At 47.5% G+C, this 17,309-nt stretch overlaps 1 protein-coding gene across 2 annotated transcripts in view; it reads right to left on the bottom strand.

Moving 5' to 3' along the window:
* The window catches only part of PIAS4 (protein inhibitor of activated STAT 4), a 55,636-nt gene that overhangs the window by 3,997 nt on the left and 34,330 nt on the right, over window positions 1-17,309 (bottom strand). For both annotated transcript variants that reach the window (XM_015420534.1, XM_015420533.1), the window contains exons 6-10: window positions 15,355-15,483; window positions 12,690-12,795; window positions 10,681-10,754; window positions 8,330-8,490; window positions 4,010-4,152 (exon numbers count right to left, since the gene is read on the bottom strand). In XM_015420534.1, the coding sequence (XP_015276020.1) occupies window positions 4,010-4,152; window positions 8,330-8,490; window positions 10,681-10,754; window positions 12,690-12,795; window positions 15,355-15,483 (613 nt within the window). The remainder of the gene's footprint in view (window positions 1-4,009; window positions 4,153-8,329; window positions 8,491-10,680; window positions 10,755-12,689; window positions 12,796-15,354; window positions 15,484-17,309) is intronic.

Below are 17,309 nucleotides of genomic sequence, written 5' to 3'. Positions count from 1 at the left end.
CCGCTCTTTTTCAAGGACAGCTCTGGTCAGAACTACGGCTTGCCCAAGGTCATCCAGCCAGGTGCAGGTGGAGGAGTGGGGAATCAAACCCGGTTCTCCCAGATCAGAGTCCGCACACTTAACTACTACACCAAACTAGGAAGATTGTCCTAGAGAACAATTGTTGATTCTCACCACTGCTCTGTTAATTAACAAATTAACAATTGTTAATTCTCACCACTGCAAATGCTTTCAATGACAGTCCATCGACTGATCACATCCAGCTATAATATTAGCAGAGGGCCTGCTTCTGTTGTATGTATATATAAGCTTGGTCTATGGGAAGGGAGAGAAATTATTGAAAAAGAGCCTTCAGCTTGGTTCAGAGTTGTCAGGCAGAAGAACAGGGCATCATTGACCTATCGGGTAGCCAGCACTGCTGTCTGAAAGGCCAATCAGTTACAGAAGAGATTGGATTTTTACCCCGCCCTTCACAACCCAAAGGTGTCTCAGAGCGGCTGACAAACTCCTTTCCCTTCCCCTCCCCACAACAGACACCCTGTGAGGTAGGTGGGGCTGAGAGAGCTCTGAGAGAAACTGCTCTTTTTCAAGGACAGCTCTTATCAGAACTACGGCTTGCCCAAGGTCATCCAGCCAGGTGCAAGTGGAGGAGTGGGGAATCAAACCCAGTTCTCACAGATCAGAGTCCGCGCACTTAACCACGACACCAAACTGGCTCTCAGAAATGAAGCCAATTATGATATCTCGGTTCTGAGGGGAGCAGATTTTTGTTCAGTCCTGAATCGTAGCGCTGGAGCCCGTGTGAGAACAAATCTAGAGTAGGTCTTGAATTCAGTGTTCCCTCTAAGCTGAGTTAGAGTGAGCCAGCTCACAGTTTTTAGCCTCCGGCTCACACATATTTGTCTCAGCTCAGGAAGGAGGGCTCCAGAGCAAACTAATTTATCCAGTAGCCAAATTGCTCACTCACAACTTTAATGCCAGTAGCTCACAGGGTAGAATTTTTGCTCACAAGACTCCACAGCTTAGAGGGAACATTGGTCTTGATAGACGCCATTTGTGCCCGTTGAACTGGAGGACTGGTGGGGAGTTACTGTGCCTGTGTAGTTATGCACTACATAGCTGGCTTCTCTCTGCTTTCTAATCCCACAGGCACAGCTTGCCAACACGGGGCCTTCCCCTGTCCTCTCCGCCACCGCTCTGTTCTCAGGCCAACCTTCAAGAAGCCGCTCAGCTGGAAAGCCTCACTCATAGCTGCCCCTCCCCCCAGCCATTCCTGAGACGTGTCCTTCGTTCATCTGTCAAGTCCAGCTGAGCTCCACAGCCTCCTCGGTCAACTCCCGTCTGCTGGGCTTTTGAAGGGTTCGCGCCTCAACCTGCACCTCCTCTGAGCCCTCTCAGTGAAGCAGGGCCAAAGTCTGCAAGATTTTCATCCCCTTCCCCCAGTGTGGCTTCTTGGTTTCCACCTGGGCCACTGGCAACAGGCCCCCCCCTTAGGTCTCCTGCAGGGATCTACGCCACACCCGTTGCTCACCCTGAAAACAAAGGCATTAGTAAGGGAAGAAGAAGAGAAGAGATTGGATTTATACCCCGCCCTTCACTACCCAAAGGAGTCTCAGAGCGGTTTACAAACTCTTTTCCTTTCCCCTCCCCACCACAGACACCCTGTGAGGTAGGTGGGGCTGGGAGAGTTCTGAGAGAAACTGCTCTTTTTCATGAAGAAGAAGAAGAGAAGAGATTGGATTTATACCCTGCCCTTCACTACCCAAAGGAGTCTCAGAGCGGCTTACACATTCCTTTCCCTTCCCCTCCCCACAACAGACACCCTGTGAGGTAGGTGGGGCTGACAGAGCTCTGACAGAAACGGCTCTTTTAGAAGAAGAAGAGATTGGATTTATACCCCGCCCTTCACTACCCAAAGGAGCCTCAGAGCGGCTTACAAATTCCTGTCCCTTCCCCTCCCCACAACAGACACCCTGTGAGGTAGGTGGGGCTGAGAGAGCTCTTTCCAGAACAGCCCTGACAGAACTTGCCCAAGGTCATCCAGCAGCTTCAAGTGGAGGAGTGGGGAATCGAACCCAGTTCTCCCAGATTAGAGTCCGTGTACTTAACCACTACACCAAACTGGCTCACCATAATCCATTTTAATAGTCCATTTCACTGGTCTAGGTGACTTGGCTTGCTCTCCGTTTTCTCAACTGCCTCTTCCTTCCACAGGTACTTTGGATAAGGGGTAGAGACAACCGTGGATAACCATGGACCCAAATTTAGCCCTCAAGCTTGGCCCTTTGATCCCACAGACAATCATCCCACACCAGGGAAAAAAGGACTTCAGGTATCATAAGCCACAATACGGGCAAAGGGCTCTTCAACCTCATCCCTCCTCTCTCCCAGCTCTGAACCTCAGATACTCCTTCACCCTCTCCAGCCACGGCACAGGCAAAGGGCACTGTCTGCTCATTCCATACCACTACAACCAGCCACAGAGCTCTCTCATCAGTTCTTCTCACGTACTCTTGGGCTGCTCATGCTTGCGAGTGAGCCAATATTCAGGCAGCTGAAGCACAAAATGGCTTGAGGACTCTAGCAAAGCCACTCATGGAGGGGAAGCAGTTAAAGAGCCCTTTTGCAAACCACTTGCCTCACATGGGAGAGAGCCAACAGGTGGCCCTTCAGCACAGACTTATGGGGGGGGGGGAGTCAGTAGCCAACATGCTAAGATTTAAATAATCAGGAGGCACGGATACTGAAGACCAGAGAGATCACGTATTCCCTACAGACCCAACTGTGGTGGTGTAAAAGGAACCAGAGTTCAAGACCAGTGTTCCTTCTAAGCTGAGTTAGTGTGAGCTAGCTCACAGTTTTTTAGCCTCCAGCTCACACATTTTTTTCTCAGCTCAGGGAGGATGGCTCCAGAACAAACTAATTTATGCAGTAGCCAAATCGCTCACTCACAACTTTAATGCCAGCAGCTCACCGAGTAGAATTTTTGCTCACAAGACTCCACAGCTTAGAGGGAACATGAACAGGGTGGGGTTTTTTTTTGGGGGGGGGGGGAAATCATGATAGTGAAACAATGGAAAAGGTATCCGAGCAACAATTTTAAATCAATGTATGCTCTGCTTCAGGTAAGGGGAAAACACTGATATAATGAAATCCTGAAAACGATCAATTCGCAGTAAATGAAAAAAGGTGAACAGGACGGAAACTTTGGATCAACTGATATGTTAATGCAGCAACACACTACAAACTGGACAGTGACTAAAAACAGGCAGGTGGCAGGTTGTCCCTTATGGTGGTTGCAGTGGCAAAACTGGTACGTGGGTGGCCGTTGCACAAGCTCTTATTTCGTGTGCATTTTTTGAGGCAAAAGAAAAAGAAAACACATGCCAGATACCAACCAGGGCCCCCTTTTCAGATAAACAAGCCTGTGCTATCATTAAACAAAGATCTCTCGACATCGAAAGGCAAGAACTTAGGGAACGCGCAGCCAGCCGATGCTCCCCAAGCAGGTTGGGGACTTTTGACATGGGCTCTACTGCGAAGTATCTGTCAAGTTTTAACAGCCCCACATCATTGCAGAACATACGTGCTTGCACGCTTTCATGTTCTGCCATCAGAGGTGCTTTTAGGGAGGCACCGCCAGACACCATATGTAGACAGACTTTGTCCTTAAGGCTCTCCAAAAGATATAGAACCCACTACACACACCATACTTCACTGCCCCCTCTATAGGGATATCCGATCTCGTTTTATTACTCCAGTTCTAGAGGGTAGGAGCTGGCACTCTGATGACTCAGTTGTTCACTTTCTTCTGTTTCATTCTAATTGCGAAATAATGGAGACTGTTGCAGAATTTTTATATTATGCAATCAGAAGACGAGGCTTGAACAGCCAAGTGTAAGCGACTGATGCATCTTAGTATGTTCCCGTATTTCCATGATGTCTTGTGCTTTCATGCCAATAACAGTTTTGTGTGTGTGTGTGTACCAACCAGGGCTTTGAGACCCACCTGTGGATCCGCCCACGACCAGTATCGGGCACTGAGGGCTGTAGCTTCTCTCCTTCTCCGCCTTGATCGGGCACCACGAACCGTCCACCAAGTACTCGATCTCGTCGGCATCCTCGCACTCAGTCAAAATTTTCGAGAGGAGCCTAGAGGAGGGGGCCAGCACCGAGTTAGGTTCCAAAACCAAGCTGCCACTGTACTCTCCCCCCCACCTTTTAAAGTAATTTCAATAATTTATTAAAGACGAAAAACTACAAGACAGCCAATAAAACGACGTAATGTAGGTGACATAGCTACAATTTGACAATAAACACTTCAGAGTTTAACATCCAGCAAACACAGATAGCAGTGTAAAAGCCGAAAGGCTGATTTGACCAGACTTTGAAGCCCTGCTCAACAAGAGGAGACTCAACAGCATGTCAGAACCAAGAGTGTCCTTCCATGATCTATACATGGGGGGGCACACATATATATGGTACGGAAAAGATAAAATACGTTTAAATTTTGGAAGACATCTGTTAAGAGGAGCATTGAATAAAGTCTGGAGTAGTATAAAAGAGAGATTTTATAGGAAGACTCCAAGATGGGTTTCCCCCTCCCTAGAAGCATTTATTAGCCCATCATTAATAACAATGAGTAAGAAAGAAAGCTATCAAACTTTGTTAAGTAAAAATAATAAGTTAAAAACAGAAGAAAAGTTATTACATGAAAATAATTTATCTTGGTGGGAACAGATAATGTTACGATATAAAAAAGATATGTTGAGGGGGTTTGAAGATCAAAATAATGAACTAGACAAGATCTGGTTATCCTCAAATGATAAATTGATACAGAAGCTCTATGGGTTTTTGTTGGATGATTATGAACAAGATGAAGCAGTTAAAGCGGTTATGATCACTTGGCTTAAAGACTTAGGAGAGAATACAGAATTTGACCATTGGTCAAAAACTTGGAAATCAATTAAGTATATGAGAGCCATTTCTTATAAAGAAAATGTATATAAAGTGTTCCATAAGGTGGTACTGGTCCCCGGATAAAATAGCTAAATGTTATCCTGGTTACTCCAGCCAATGTTGGAAGTGCAAAGCTAATATAGGGACCTTTTATCATATGTGGTGGAAATGTAGTAAGATACAACGCTTTTGGAAAATGGTACGGAAGATAATCCAAGAAATCTTGGGGGGAAATTAGCATTAAAACCTGAAATATATCTGTTAAATATGACCCCGGAGGGATATAACACGCAAGAAACTTATTTACTGTCTTATATAATAACCGCTGTTCGTTTGTTATTGGCTAAAAATTGGAAATCTGATATAATACCTTCTAGAGAAGACCTAACACTGAAAATACTAGAGTTAGCACAAATGGATGATTTGAGTCTGAGGGTTCAAAACAAAAATGAAAAGGTACATACTAAGAGGTGGTTAAGGGTGTATAAATGGATAGAAGATCTGACAAATGTATAAGACTCTATTTTATATGTAAAATGTATATATGGAATGTAATACTTCTATAAAACTGAAAATAAAAGATTAAAAAAAGGGGAAAAAAGAACCAAGAGTGCATTAGCAGAAAAAGAGGAGAAGAGACTGGATTTACACTCCACTCTTCACTCTCAGTCTCAGAGCGGCTTACAAACTCCTATCCCTTCCCTTCCCCACAACAGACACCCTGTGAGGTAGGCGGGGCTGAGAGAGCTCTGAGAGAACTGCCCTTGAGAGAACAGCTCTGAAAGAACTATGGCTTGCCCAAGGTCATCCAGCAGGTGCAAGTGGAGGAGTGGGGAACCAAACCCGGTTCTCCCAGATCAGAGTCCGCGCACTTAACCACGACACCAAACTGGCTCTCAGAAATGAAGCCAATTATGATATCTCGGTTTTGAGGGGAGCAGATTTTTGTTCAGCCATGAACCGGAGTGCTGGGGCCCATGTGAGAACAAATCTAGAGCAGGTCTTGATAGACGCCATTTGTGCCCGTTGAAGTACATCAGTAATTTCGGCCATAACAAATTGGTCCCAATTTTTTTCATACCCTCTGCTCTCTTCCTTCGGCAACAACTGGTCTTTTCAAGGAGGCCTGTGCGGGAGAACCTCCCCTCTCCCAAAATGGTTTCAAAACAAACAGGTGGGCACCTTATGGATGAGCATCTATTTATTTATTTATTTATTTATTTATTTATTTATCACACTTATACCCCGCCCTCCCCCGTAGGGCTCAGGGCGGCTAACAGGCAAAATTATTGCAACAATAAAACATAGTTCTGAGTTAAAAAGCAAATATACATTTAAAACCAATCCTAATACAAAATTGAATTTAAATTTAAATTTAAAGTGCTCGTTGATCTTCACATCCCAAAAAAACTCCAAAAGATGACGGTCCAGTCCAGAGGTTCCCCAAAATCATTCGGTGGTTTCAAACATTCATTCAGGTGGTTAAGATGTTTAAGATGTTGAAGAGCTCTGTCTTGCAGGCCCTGTGGAACTGCATCAGGTCCCGCAGGGCCCGGATCTCCTCCGGGAGCTCATTCCACCAGGTAGGGGCCGCCACCGAGAAGGCCCTGGTCCTTGTAGCGACCAATTTTGCGTCTCTGGGGCCCGGTACAGTTAGTAAGTTTTGGGCCCCAGACCGTAGTGCTCTTGGGGGAACATACGGGGTAAGGCAGTCCCTCAGGTAGGCTGAACCCAGACCATGTAGGGCTTTATAGGTAAGAACCAGCACTTTGAAGCGAATTCGGTACGCTATTGGCAACCAGTGCAGTGCTTTCAGCACAGGCTGAATGTGGTCCCTCCTAGAGAGACCCATTAACAGCCTGGCCGCAGCATTCTGCACTAGTTGCAGCCTCCGGATTTGCGACAAAGGCAGCCCCTTGGGCCACGGACGGAGATGCTCTGGAGTCTCCCTTTTCTCTGTGGAACTCAGGATGGTGAAGAATCCAAGAACAATCCTATTGAATCGGGTCCAAGGTTCATTAGCCAGTCCAGCATCCTGTTACCGGGAGCTGGCCACTCGAGAAGCCCATAAACAGAGATGGCTCTCCTCCGACTCCCCCAAGACTCAAAGGTACACTGTTTTTGCACACAGACGCACCTTTTAGCTCTCAGAGCCAACATATTCTGCCTCTTGCTTCTCTAACTCTTTATAAATGCAGACCAGCTGAACCAGACCGGGGGGGGGGGGATCCATCAGTCTGGTTCCATTCACAGCTAGTCAGAGGGTTCTGGGAAGGCCAAAAACTTTCCCCAGTGTCTACGGTCCACTCCAACTCCATATCTGGTATCGAGACACACACTGCCTCTGGCTAGGGAAGCTCTGCTTAGCATTTAAATGCTGTTGTGGGCAGTGTTAGTGTGAGCGAGCTCACAGTTTTTTTTAGCCTCTGGCACGCACATTTTTGCCTGAGCTCAGGAGGGAGGGCTCCAGAGCAAACTAATTTATGCAGTAGCCAGATCACTCGCTCACAACTTTAATGCCTGCCAGGAGCTCACAGAGTACTATTTTTGCTCACAAGACTCCACAGCTTAGAGCAGGGGCGTCGAACTCGTTTGTTATGAGGGCTGGATCTGACATAAATGAGACCTTGTCGGGCCGGGCCGTGTGTGTCATAAAATGTAATGCCAGGCAGTGGAGAGATAAACTTTATAAAGGACACAGACACAAAGATTTTTTTTTTTAACTTAAAATAAAAACATGCTTAAAACATCAGCTCTGTAAGCTGCAAACCTACTTTTTATTTATTGACATTCACCACAGAAATCTCATGCTCAGAGTTCTGAGTCCAGGACCCGAGTTAAAACATGAAATGGCTGAGTGATTAAGAGAGTCTGGCGAAGCAAGCGATGATGCAGCAGCAGCAGAACTGGAAGCAGGAGATGGCCAGTTCCACTGCGGGCCTGATCCGGCCCCCGGGCCGCATGTTTGACACCCCTAGCTTAGAGGGAGCATTGGTTGTGGGATTTTCCCCCTCCTCCATGAATCTCAGTAGCCCTCTCTTAAAGCCATCCAAGCCAAAGGCTGCCTCCATATCTAGTGGCACAGAATCCCACTTTCTTTAGTCCAACGGCTGATTCAGGACAATCAGATCCACTGTGCAACCCCACCCCCAAAGTTTTTGTTAGGAGAGCAAGAAATACGTTTCCACTATCCTCACTGCCATCCTGTGAGGTACGCTGAGGCTGAAACCAGCCCAACGTCAGCCAACAACTGTCATAATCAAAGGGAAGATTCACACTTAGCTCTCGCTATTCCGAGCACAAACACCACCCACTCCACCTAGAAGGCATGTGTCACACCGCCTCTAACAGCCTTATTGGCTCAACTCACCCGTCAATCATGAGTTGGTCATAAGTGGCGGGTTTATCACACACCGGGCACATCCACGTTGGCTTCTTCTCATTCATCTGCAGGTAGAAGACGGCGTCGAAGCACTGCAGGTGGGCGCAGGTTTCTGCCCGACACGGCACAGACAGTCGCATCTTTACCAGCTGTGAGGGAAACATTTATAGACACACAGGCATGAGAAGCAGAGAACAGCAAGCCAGGACAACGTTTCATGACGTGTCAGTGGTCTGGGACAAAGATGGTCAACGGCTGGGATTTGGTGCGGAATACTGTTCAGGAAGCGGCACAATGGTCCGGTGGGGGGGGATCTGAGCCAGCTACGATACGGTGGGAAAAAATTAACTATGTATCTTGGATAGTAAGCAGCCAAATCTGGGACCAGTGTAGCTACAGGTCCGTCTGTCCCTGTATGTGCCCCGGAAAGCCTCACACTCTGCTGATCGATACCTACTGGTAGTCCCTGACCTGAAAGATGTCCACTTAGCCTCGACCAGGGCCAGGGCCTTTTCGATGGTGGCCCCATCCTGGTGGAACGAACTCCCACGGGAGATCAGGGCCCTGTGGGACTTGTCACAGTTCCACAGGGCCTGTAAAACCAAGCTGTTCTGCCAGGCCTTTGGCTCAGGTGGCAGGCGGTCAATCCATCTTGGCCTTCCCACGTAAAGAAATACATGATCAGACTAATCATCCTGCCGCAGGAGGCACTGTGGACTGCTCCGGAGTCCATGTCTTTGTTTGCTGCCATCTTGCTTGATTGTTGGATTGCTTTTAATTTGGTTTTATTGCTGTTTTACTTATATTCTATGGAGCTGCGGTGGCTCAAGTGGTTAAGACGCTGAACTGCAGGCTGTGGAAGGTCAGTAGTTCAGCAGTTCGAGACCCGAGTGTGCCGCATGATGGAGTGAGCTCCCATCTCTAGTTCCAGCTCCTGCCAACCTAGCAGTTAGAAAGCAAGGAATTGCAAGTAGATAAATACTTCGGTGCAAGTAGATAAATACTTCCCACTTCGGTGGGAAGGGAACAGCGTTCCGTGTGCCTTGGTGTTTAGTCATGCAGGCCACATGACCACGGAAACGTCTTCGGACAGCGCTGGCTCTTCGGCTTTGAAACGGAGATGAGCACCGCAACCCTAGAGTCGGATTCGACTGGCTCTCGAGCAAGGGAACCTTTACCTTTTTACTTATATTCTAACTGCTGTGAGCCACCCAGAGCCCATTTCGGGATATGGTGGGATATAAGCCAAACAAACAAATAAATCTAGAGCAGGGGCATCGAACTCATTCGTTACGAGGGCCAGATCTGACATAAATGAGGCCTTGTCTAGCTGGGCCATGTGTGTCAGAAAATGGAAAGCCGGGTAGCGGAGATATAAACTTTATAAAGGACACAAACACAAAGGGTGTTTGTTTTTTTTTACTTAAAATAAAAATATGCTTAAAACATCAGCACTCTTGCAATATTTTGTTTATTTAACCATGTGTGATAACTGACACCTCTTGCTCTGAATTATTGCATCAAAATGTCTGTGCTGTTGCAATCTGTAGTTCAGGTGTGTATCTGTAAGCTGCAAACCTACGATAATGCAGCAGCGGCAGAACTGAAAGAAGAAGCAGAAGGCAGCCAGTTCCACTGCAGGCCTGACAGAAGCCCTCCGACGGCCTGATCCAGCCCCCGGGCCGCATGTTTGACACCCCAGATCTAGAGTGTTTTAGGTATTTCATTGAGCACCCAAAATTCTGCATGATGTGACTACATAAATGCTCATTGATCCAAGCATGCCTAGTTCGGAACACCAGTGGTTATTGGTCCTTCCTTCATAGTCAATAAACAGTTTCATTCATGGTCTTTATCATAATGTGATTATTGTTATTATCATCCATAAACACTGCCAATTAATAACCAGTGTGTTTTTTAAAAATAGATTCAGGCGGGTAGTCGTGTTGGTCTGAAGCAAGAGAACAAAGTTTGAGTCCAGTGGCACCTTTAAGACCAACAAAAGTTTAATTCAGGGTATAAGCTTTCATGCACAAAAGCTTATATCCAGGATTAAACTTTGTTGGTCTTAAAGGTGCCACTGGACTCAAACTTTGTTCTGTTAAAAAAATGGTGTCTCCATCCCCAAAAGCTGAAGATTCACCCAGGCAATTTTTTTTTTTTGCAAGTCATTTCCTACCAAGACATTTTCTTGTTGCCAATTGGGCTGTGGCCATCATACCCCCCCCCCCATGCCCCCCCCCTACCGGCCTTATGGCAAGTCATTTCCTACCAAGACATTTTCTTGTTGCCAATTGGGCTGTGGCCATCATACCCCCCCCCCCATGCTCACCACCTACCGGACATATGAGAGACACACGGACCCCCGTGGTGGCGATTTCGCTTTCCGGATCCAGACGCAGCTTCTCTTTGACTGCACGGGCGGGAGGGGGTGGGGAGAAAGATGGAGGCCATGGTCGATTAGCAACTTTCACTACCTGCCAAGGAGTCTGAACTTCCTCCAGACAGAAGCCCCACAACTGTCCCCACTCAAGGCACTCAACTCCTTCACCTCTTCTTTACCTCCCTCCAGTCATATCCCCTTCCCTCCAGTGTTGCTGCAGTCCCTAGCTGGGAAGGAAACTCAGGGTTGCCACTAAAATTTTATTTTTCATTTCCCTGACTAACATTTGTCAATTTCCCTGACCACCATTCAAATATAACCACAAGTTAAAAAAGGAATATTGCATGAATGCAAGGTAAGGTTCCACTCTACAACTACACAAGTCTCAACTGCAAAAATATTTGTCAAAGAATATCAGCTTCTTTCAACATTAACCGCAGCAACATCTGTTTTGCAATTGCACCAAAAATGACACCGAGATACAAATTTCAATTCGAGGAAACTCTGAATGCTAGCAAATGACATAACATTTTTGTTATTGTTTTAAAGGTACACTAAAAATTATATAAACGTTCCATCTAAAATGGTTGGGAAAGGGCATCATTAAATTCCACTTGTATTCTGCTACTTCTCTATTCCAGTTGCCACAAGAACAGATCATGCTCTTGCGGCAGCAGGTCAAAAATCCACGGCTTGAATATATTTAATCACAATTTCCCTTTCAGACCAATTTCCCTGACCTTCCCTGACCAATTTTCATTTCCCTGACTTTCCAGAAAGTGGCAACCCTGAAACTGCAGTGGCGATGGGACTGGCAAGCTAGAGTGGCTACTTTCTTCACGTTTCACTGGGACAGCCGGTTCCCAAGCTTCTTTGCACCAACCACGGCAGAACACAAGTTTTGTCAGCAGAAGCTCCCAGGTTTCCTCCCAGCCCTCGCTGTCTAGAAGGTCTTGGGCAGCAGATTATTTTTGGGGGGGGGACCTCTGTCTGCCCAAGACAGTGGACAGATGCTCAGAAGAGACCACACTAGGCTGGCCAGACCACCAATGGTACAGCCAGGTATAAAACAGTTTTGAGTGTTCATAGTAAGTGGACCGCAGAGACAGCCAAGGACTGATTCTGGCATCAAATCTCATGGTCCACGGTCAGAAGCAAGACACCAGACAGGACAGTCCTCTATCCTTCCTCAGAAAAGCACATTATAAATCACAGCCCTGTCCTGCTTGTTTATTGGGCATATACTAAAGTGACTCTGCCCTAAATTGTAATGCACTTTAATTGTAATGATATGGTTGTTTTATCTTGTTTTATAGGTTTTATGTACTCTGGCACATAGTGCCTTTAAATGCAAGCCGCCCTGAGCCCGTTCGCGGGGAGGGCGGGATAGAAACCCAATAAAATAAATATATAAATAAAATAAAGCATCCTCTGTGGCAGCAACATTCGCATTATGCTGGTAGCTTGCTGCACACTACCAAAGCGACAGGGCAACGAAGCAGCATCTATGCTTTCCAGGTAGAGAGCCAGTTTGGTGTAGTACTTAGGAGCCCAGACTCTAATCTGGGAGAACCGGGTTTGAGTCCCCAGTCCTCCACATGCAGTGCTGGTGTGACCCTTGGGTCAGTCACAAGTTCTCTCGGAGCTGTTCTCTCAAGGGCAGTTCTCGAGAGAGCTCTCTCAGCCCCACCTACCTCACCGGGTATCTGTTGTGGGGAGGGGAAGGGAAAGGAGATTGTAAGCCTCTCTGAGACTCCTTCGGGTAGTGAAGGGCAGGGTATAAATCCAATCTCTTCTTCTTCTTCTTTTCAAAGGACTCCCTCCAATTTTTAGGAAGATGCAAACTAAAGTGCAATTCAGAGTGATCCAGCCCACCCACCCCCCGCTCATTTCTGCCGCTCCCAACTGAGCCTGTGCAATCAGTTACCTGCCAGCCCAAGACACTCGAGAGAGAGGGGCACTTACCGAGTGCTTTGCAGAGCTCCGGGTGTTTAATTCCAATTGTTTTCAACCTCTGCAGCAGCTCTGCAGATGTCATCTGTCGCACTAGGAACAGGCCCACAGAATAGCTCTGGACACCAAAAGGAGTGGGGGGGGGGAGAAACCAAACCGAAAATGTGTGAAACCTCAGAACCACTTAAAAAACCACCTCATCGTGGCAGGTGGGGGCACTTTTCTGAAGCTCTTTCTAAATCAATACGAGCCTCTTCTTTCACATTTTATGAAGTCCTAAAGCCTCAATGTGCTTCTGACGCTCTGCAGACCGATTCATTTCCATTTCCACCCCCACCCTCTGCACCAAGGGATCAGAGCAGTTAAGAGACTTTGAAGTGGAATGGAAGCAGGTGTCCAAAGAGGGAAGCGGAGGCAGACTCACGTACTGAGCCCATCCTTTGACATTCTGGCGGGACCAAGAGAACCCTGGATGGGGCCGTGCAGATGAAGGGGCAGGACTATGCCAACAGGAGCAAACTTTGATTTGCAATAGCGATGGCCAGCCAAGAGAGAATTAGCCCCACACTCCTATGGCACAGTGGCAGCCCATACCAATAAAGGTGCCACAATGCACTGCATCCTGGAGATCAGCACAAATGTTGTGAGCTTTGCAATTGCATTGCTTTCTGAAAAACATTTGCCCTCCTGTCCCCAACCCAAGGCAGCTCACGCAACTAGACCAAGCCAAAACCACAATTAAATTAATACACCTAAAACAAATGGGACAAGAACCTTAAAACGGATCTAGAAGCCACATTCCATCAGAAGCCAGCAGGAACAGAACAGTTGCCTGATCACATCCAGGCTTTGTTACCGCCATGTGATTAACATTGTGAACACCCCTGAAATGTCAAATGTAATAGCCAGGTCACTGGCCGAAGTGAGTTGCAGAGGACGCATTGCGTCGGCCATGGAAGAATAACACTGGCGGATAATTTGTTTGGGGGGGGGGGCAATTCACGATATGGGTACTGACCTCCAAAGCCCTCAGTGGGCCCCGAACCAGACACCTAAACTGGTGCCTCCTCCCGTATGAGCTGGCCAACAGTTAGTCAGCATCTCAAGCCTTGTCTACGGGCCCCTCCTGAACCCAAGATGGTGTCAACCGCAGACAGGGCTCTCTCAGTGGTGGCACCTCGCCTGTGAGCAGCCTCCCTCCAGAACTCCACCTGGACCGCTGTATTTATCTGCCAGGGCTGGCTGTTGCCATGTTCTTTCGGCCCTTGGTAGGAAAACCCTGAAGGCAAGAACTATTTTACACATCTGCTGCATTCACTGATTTTAAATGCTAGAATTGACTGTTTTGCCTTATTACACATGGCAAGCTGCTTTTGGGAAAACGTGACATTAAACAACTTACTTCAAAGCCCTCTGCAGCCAGGGACTGACATATACCGCCTTTTCCGATCTGTGCTCTGGAGGGCCCTGTGCGCAGCAGATCGGGATCTGCTGATTGTGCCCAGCCCAAAGGACGTCCGCCTAACCTCGGCCAGGGCTTTTTCTGCCCTGGCCCCGGCCTGGTGGAACACGATCCCCTTGGAGGTGAGGGGGCAGGCACCCAATTATTGCATCTGTTGGCCTCCTCCGCTGAACCTTCCACCTTCGAACGGCCCATAAGGTGAAAACCCATAGTCTGGTCTACAGCCTAACAGCTCCCGTTTTGTAACTACCATTATCAAATTGTTGCACCATCTGTCTTGTTTATAGCATTGTTCTAATCTGTTTTAACTATTTATTGTGGAAGATTTATTATGAAATGTTTTAATTCTTATTGTGAAATGTTTTAACTCTTGTTGTCATCCGCTCTGGGCCCGCTCGCAGGGAGGGCGGAATATAAGCCAACGTTAACTGAGCAGGCCCAGAGCGGATGACAACAGGAGTTAATTAATTAATTAATTAATTAATTGAAATATTTAATTCTACTGTAGACTGGGTCCTTGGGATCCTAAATTTAAAGATCTTCACAACAAAAACGGATTTTAACATCATCAACCACTGAAGCATCTGGCTTTTATTAGAGTGGTACGGTACTTACGACTTATGTTTTCTTATGTCATGTTATTTTACATTGTGTTTTAAAATGGTTTTAATTGTATTGCACTTTTACTGCTGGAACCCGCCCTGAGCCCGTCAAGGGGAGGGAGGGATACAAATCCAATAAAATAAATAAATAAAAAATATTATTTTACTGTAGTTTTGTGGTAAGCTGCTCCCAATGTGACATTACAGAGAAGTGGCAGTGAGCTAACAAAATGGCCCTTGTCAGGCAGCTATGCAAGATGAATCAGGGGCCAGCCAGTGTGCCCAGGAAGGATATTTCCCAGGGGTGTGTGTGTGCCAGAACTCCCATATCCACCCACATGACCTCTGAAGGGTGGGCATCCAGAGAGCAGGCCTCCACTGATTGCTATATTTCTGTCCTGCTTCCAGGAAAGTCTCACTTAGAGTGGCTCATCTCGACCAAGGCCACCAGCTCCCCCACCTGGGGCAGCACAACGGCTGGGCAACAGGACAGACCCGGGGGGGGGGGGGGACACGACACCTGCATGCACAGGGGAGCTCGAAATAAGACAAGAGGGAGGCGGCTGGTCTTGGAAAGGCCGCGCTTCTTCGCTGCTGCTCCGTCGCCACTCACCTTTCCGTAGTTGCCCCAAATGACAGTGATGCGGTTGGTTGCTGACGACAGGTACATGAGATGAGTGAGGTTGATGGGGCGACAAGGCCTCTTGGGCTCCACACCGGGCTTGTTCGATGGGTAATAGCCCTGGGGGGAGAAGCTCCCATTAGGAATAACCAGACAAGACAGGACTTCATGCCAAGAGTCCCCGCAGGGTCCAGTCGGATGGCCTTCTAACCCAGCATCCTGTTCGGGCCAGATGCTGCCAGGAGGTCTGCAAAGCCAGACAAAAAGAGCTTCCCTTCCACTGTTTGCCCCCTCCCCACTTTTTGCCTCAAGCCACAAGGGACTGTCGCAGAATTAGGGTTGGACGGAGCCTCAGTCCTCTGCTAAACCGCTGCTAAACCTAGGCTATTTCAATTTCTATAGCAATTAATCTCTACAGTTGACTCTGGGGTTCTGTTTCCCTGGAGGCTTCAGCACTCTGATCAGTGCTGTGGCCTTTTGGTACAGATAACCCTGTACATGCCTTTCACCTGACATGACGTTTGGCTTTTGGAACGTTTATACACTATTCTAAATAGAGTACCTGAAGCTGGCTTCTTGGGACTCTCTTAGTCAGCCTCGACCCTCTGAGTCAACCTAGCCTAGCCCAGCTTTCCTTGACTTTCCTGGCGCCAGAGATAGAAAGGGCTGACTTTGTTGTATACGTCAGAGATGCATATCAAATGCTCGTCACAGACTTGATTGACAGTTACATTTACTTCTGTGGGTGGAAAAGGGTACTTAATGTCTGAATTTAGTTTTGTACCTTCTTGTTCCGGCCAACCACCCTTCCGTTATGGGTCTTGGCAGAGCAACCAAGGATATCCTTTATAGAGCTTTTAAGTGCACTATTTACATGTTGGGGTTGTGCTGAAATATTCTATGTTGAATATTGAAATGCTACAAAAGTGTTTTCTGACTTCAGAGTGTGTAATGGAATAAACTAAGTTTTGGTTTAAAACCTCTGTCTCTCTCTCTCTCGATGCAAATGGGAAGACAGCTTATCTCCCTCCCAAAATGAACACAGTGGAGATGGGAGTGCACGAAAAGGTTTCTGCACCCCTCATTTCCCCAACACAGCCCCATAAGGATTTTCATGGCAAAAGAAGAGCAGAGGTGGTTTGCCACTGCCTGCCGCAGCGTAGCAACCCCAGGCTTCCTTGGTGGTCTCTCATCCAAGTACTCACCAGGACTGACCCTGCTTAGTTTCTGAGATCTAAAAAGCCTGGGCTATCCCGATCAGGGCAGGGCTTGGCCCCTAGACAACAGGTATCTGGAGGTCACCTGCACTGTACCAGACTGGCCCTGTGACTTCACTCAGTCCCCTTTGAAAGCTGCCCAAGCCAGTGGCTGTCACTGCTGCTTTGGGGAAGCCAGCTCTGTGAAACCGGTTCTGTATTGTGTGAAGGAGAGTCCCTCACTGGACATCAACAGGCTCTGAGCTTCCTCCTGCAACACCTTCTGGCACCTTGAAAGGAGGTTACGTCCTGCGATATGCAGATGCAAGGACTGCAGGTATGTCCCATGTGATCCCTCCCCCAGCAGTTCTTTCCAACCCTGGAATGGTTTATTCCCACAGAATCCGACAGTTCTAATAGCCACACAGGTTGGGAGTCTGCAGGGGGGAAAGGAATGAAAATATTCTCCCCACCCCCCATCAGCAGAGATGTGCTGATGGAAGACACAGAAAGGGACATTTCACCCTTTGCCCACTGCAGCCTCCTGACCCACAAGGGCCTGGCTGTGCCAGGAACAGACTTTCCTGGGGTCACGAAGGACTGCATGGGAGATGGCAACATGGTGAAGACTGATAACCATTAGTCCCTTCTGCTGATTCGTTGTGGGATGCAGCTCAGTAGTGGTGGCTGCTGGCGCCGTGAACAAGAAATGGCTGCAAAGACAAACCAACTGGGAGAAAACAGATCTTC

This window comes from Gekko japonicus, unplaced genomic scaffold, assembly GCF_001447785.1.
Source record: "Gekko japonicus isolate JY-2015 unplaced genomic scaffold, Gekko_japonicus_V1.1 scaffold632, whole genome shotgun sequence".
Taxonomy (NCBI): Eukaryota; Metazoa; Chordata; class Lepidosauria; order Squamata; family Gekkonidae; genus Gekko; species Gekko japonicus.
The sequence above is the reverse complement of the archived record's forward strand: the minus strand, read 5'-3'. Positions and strand labels throughout refer to the sequence as shown.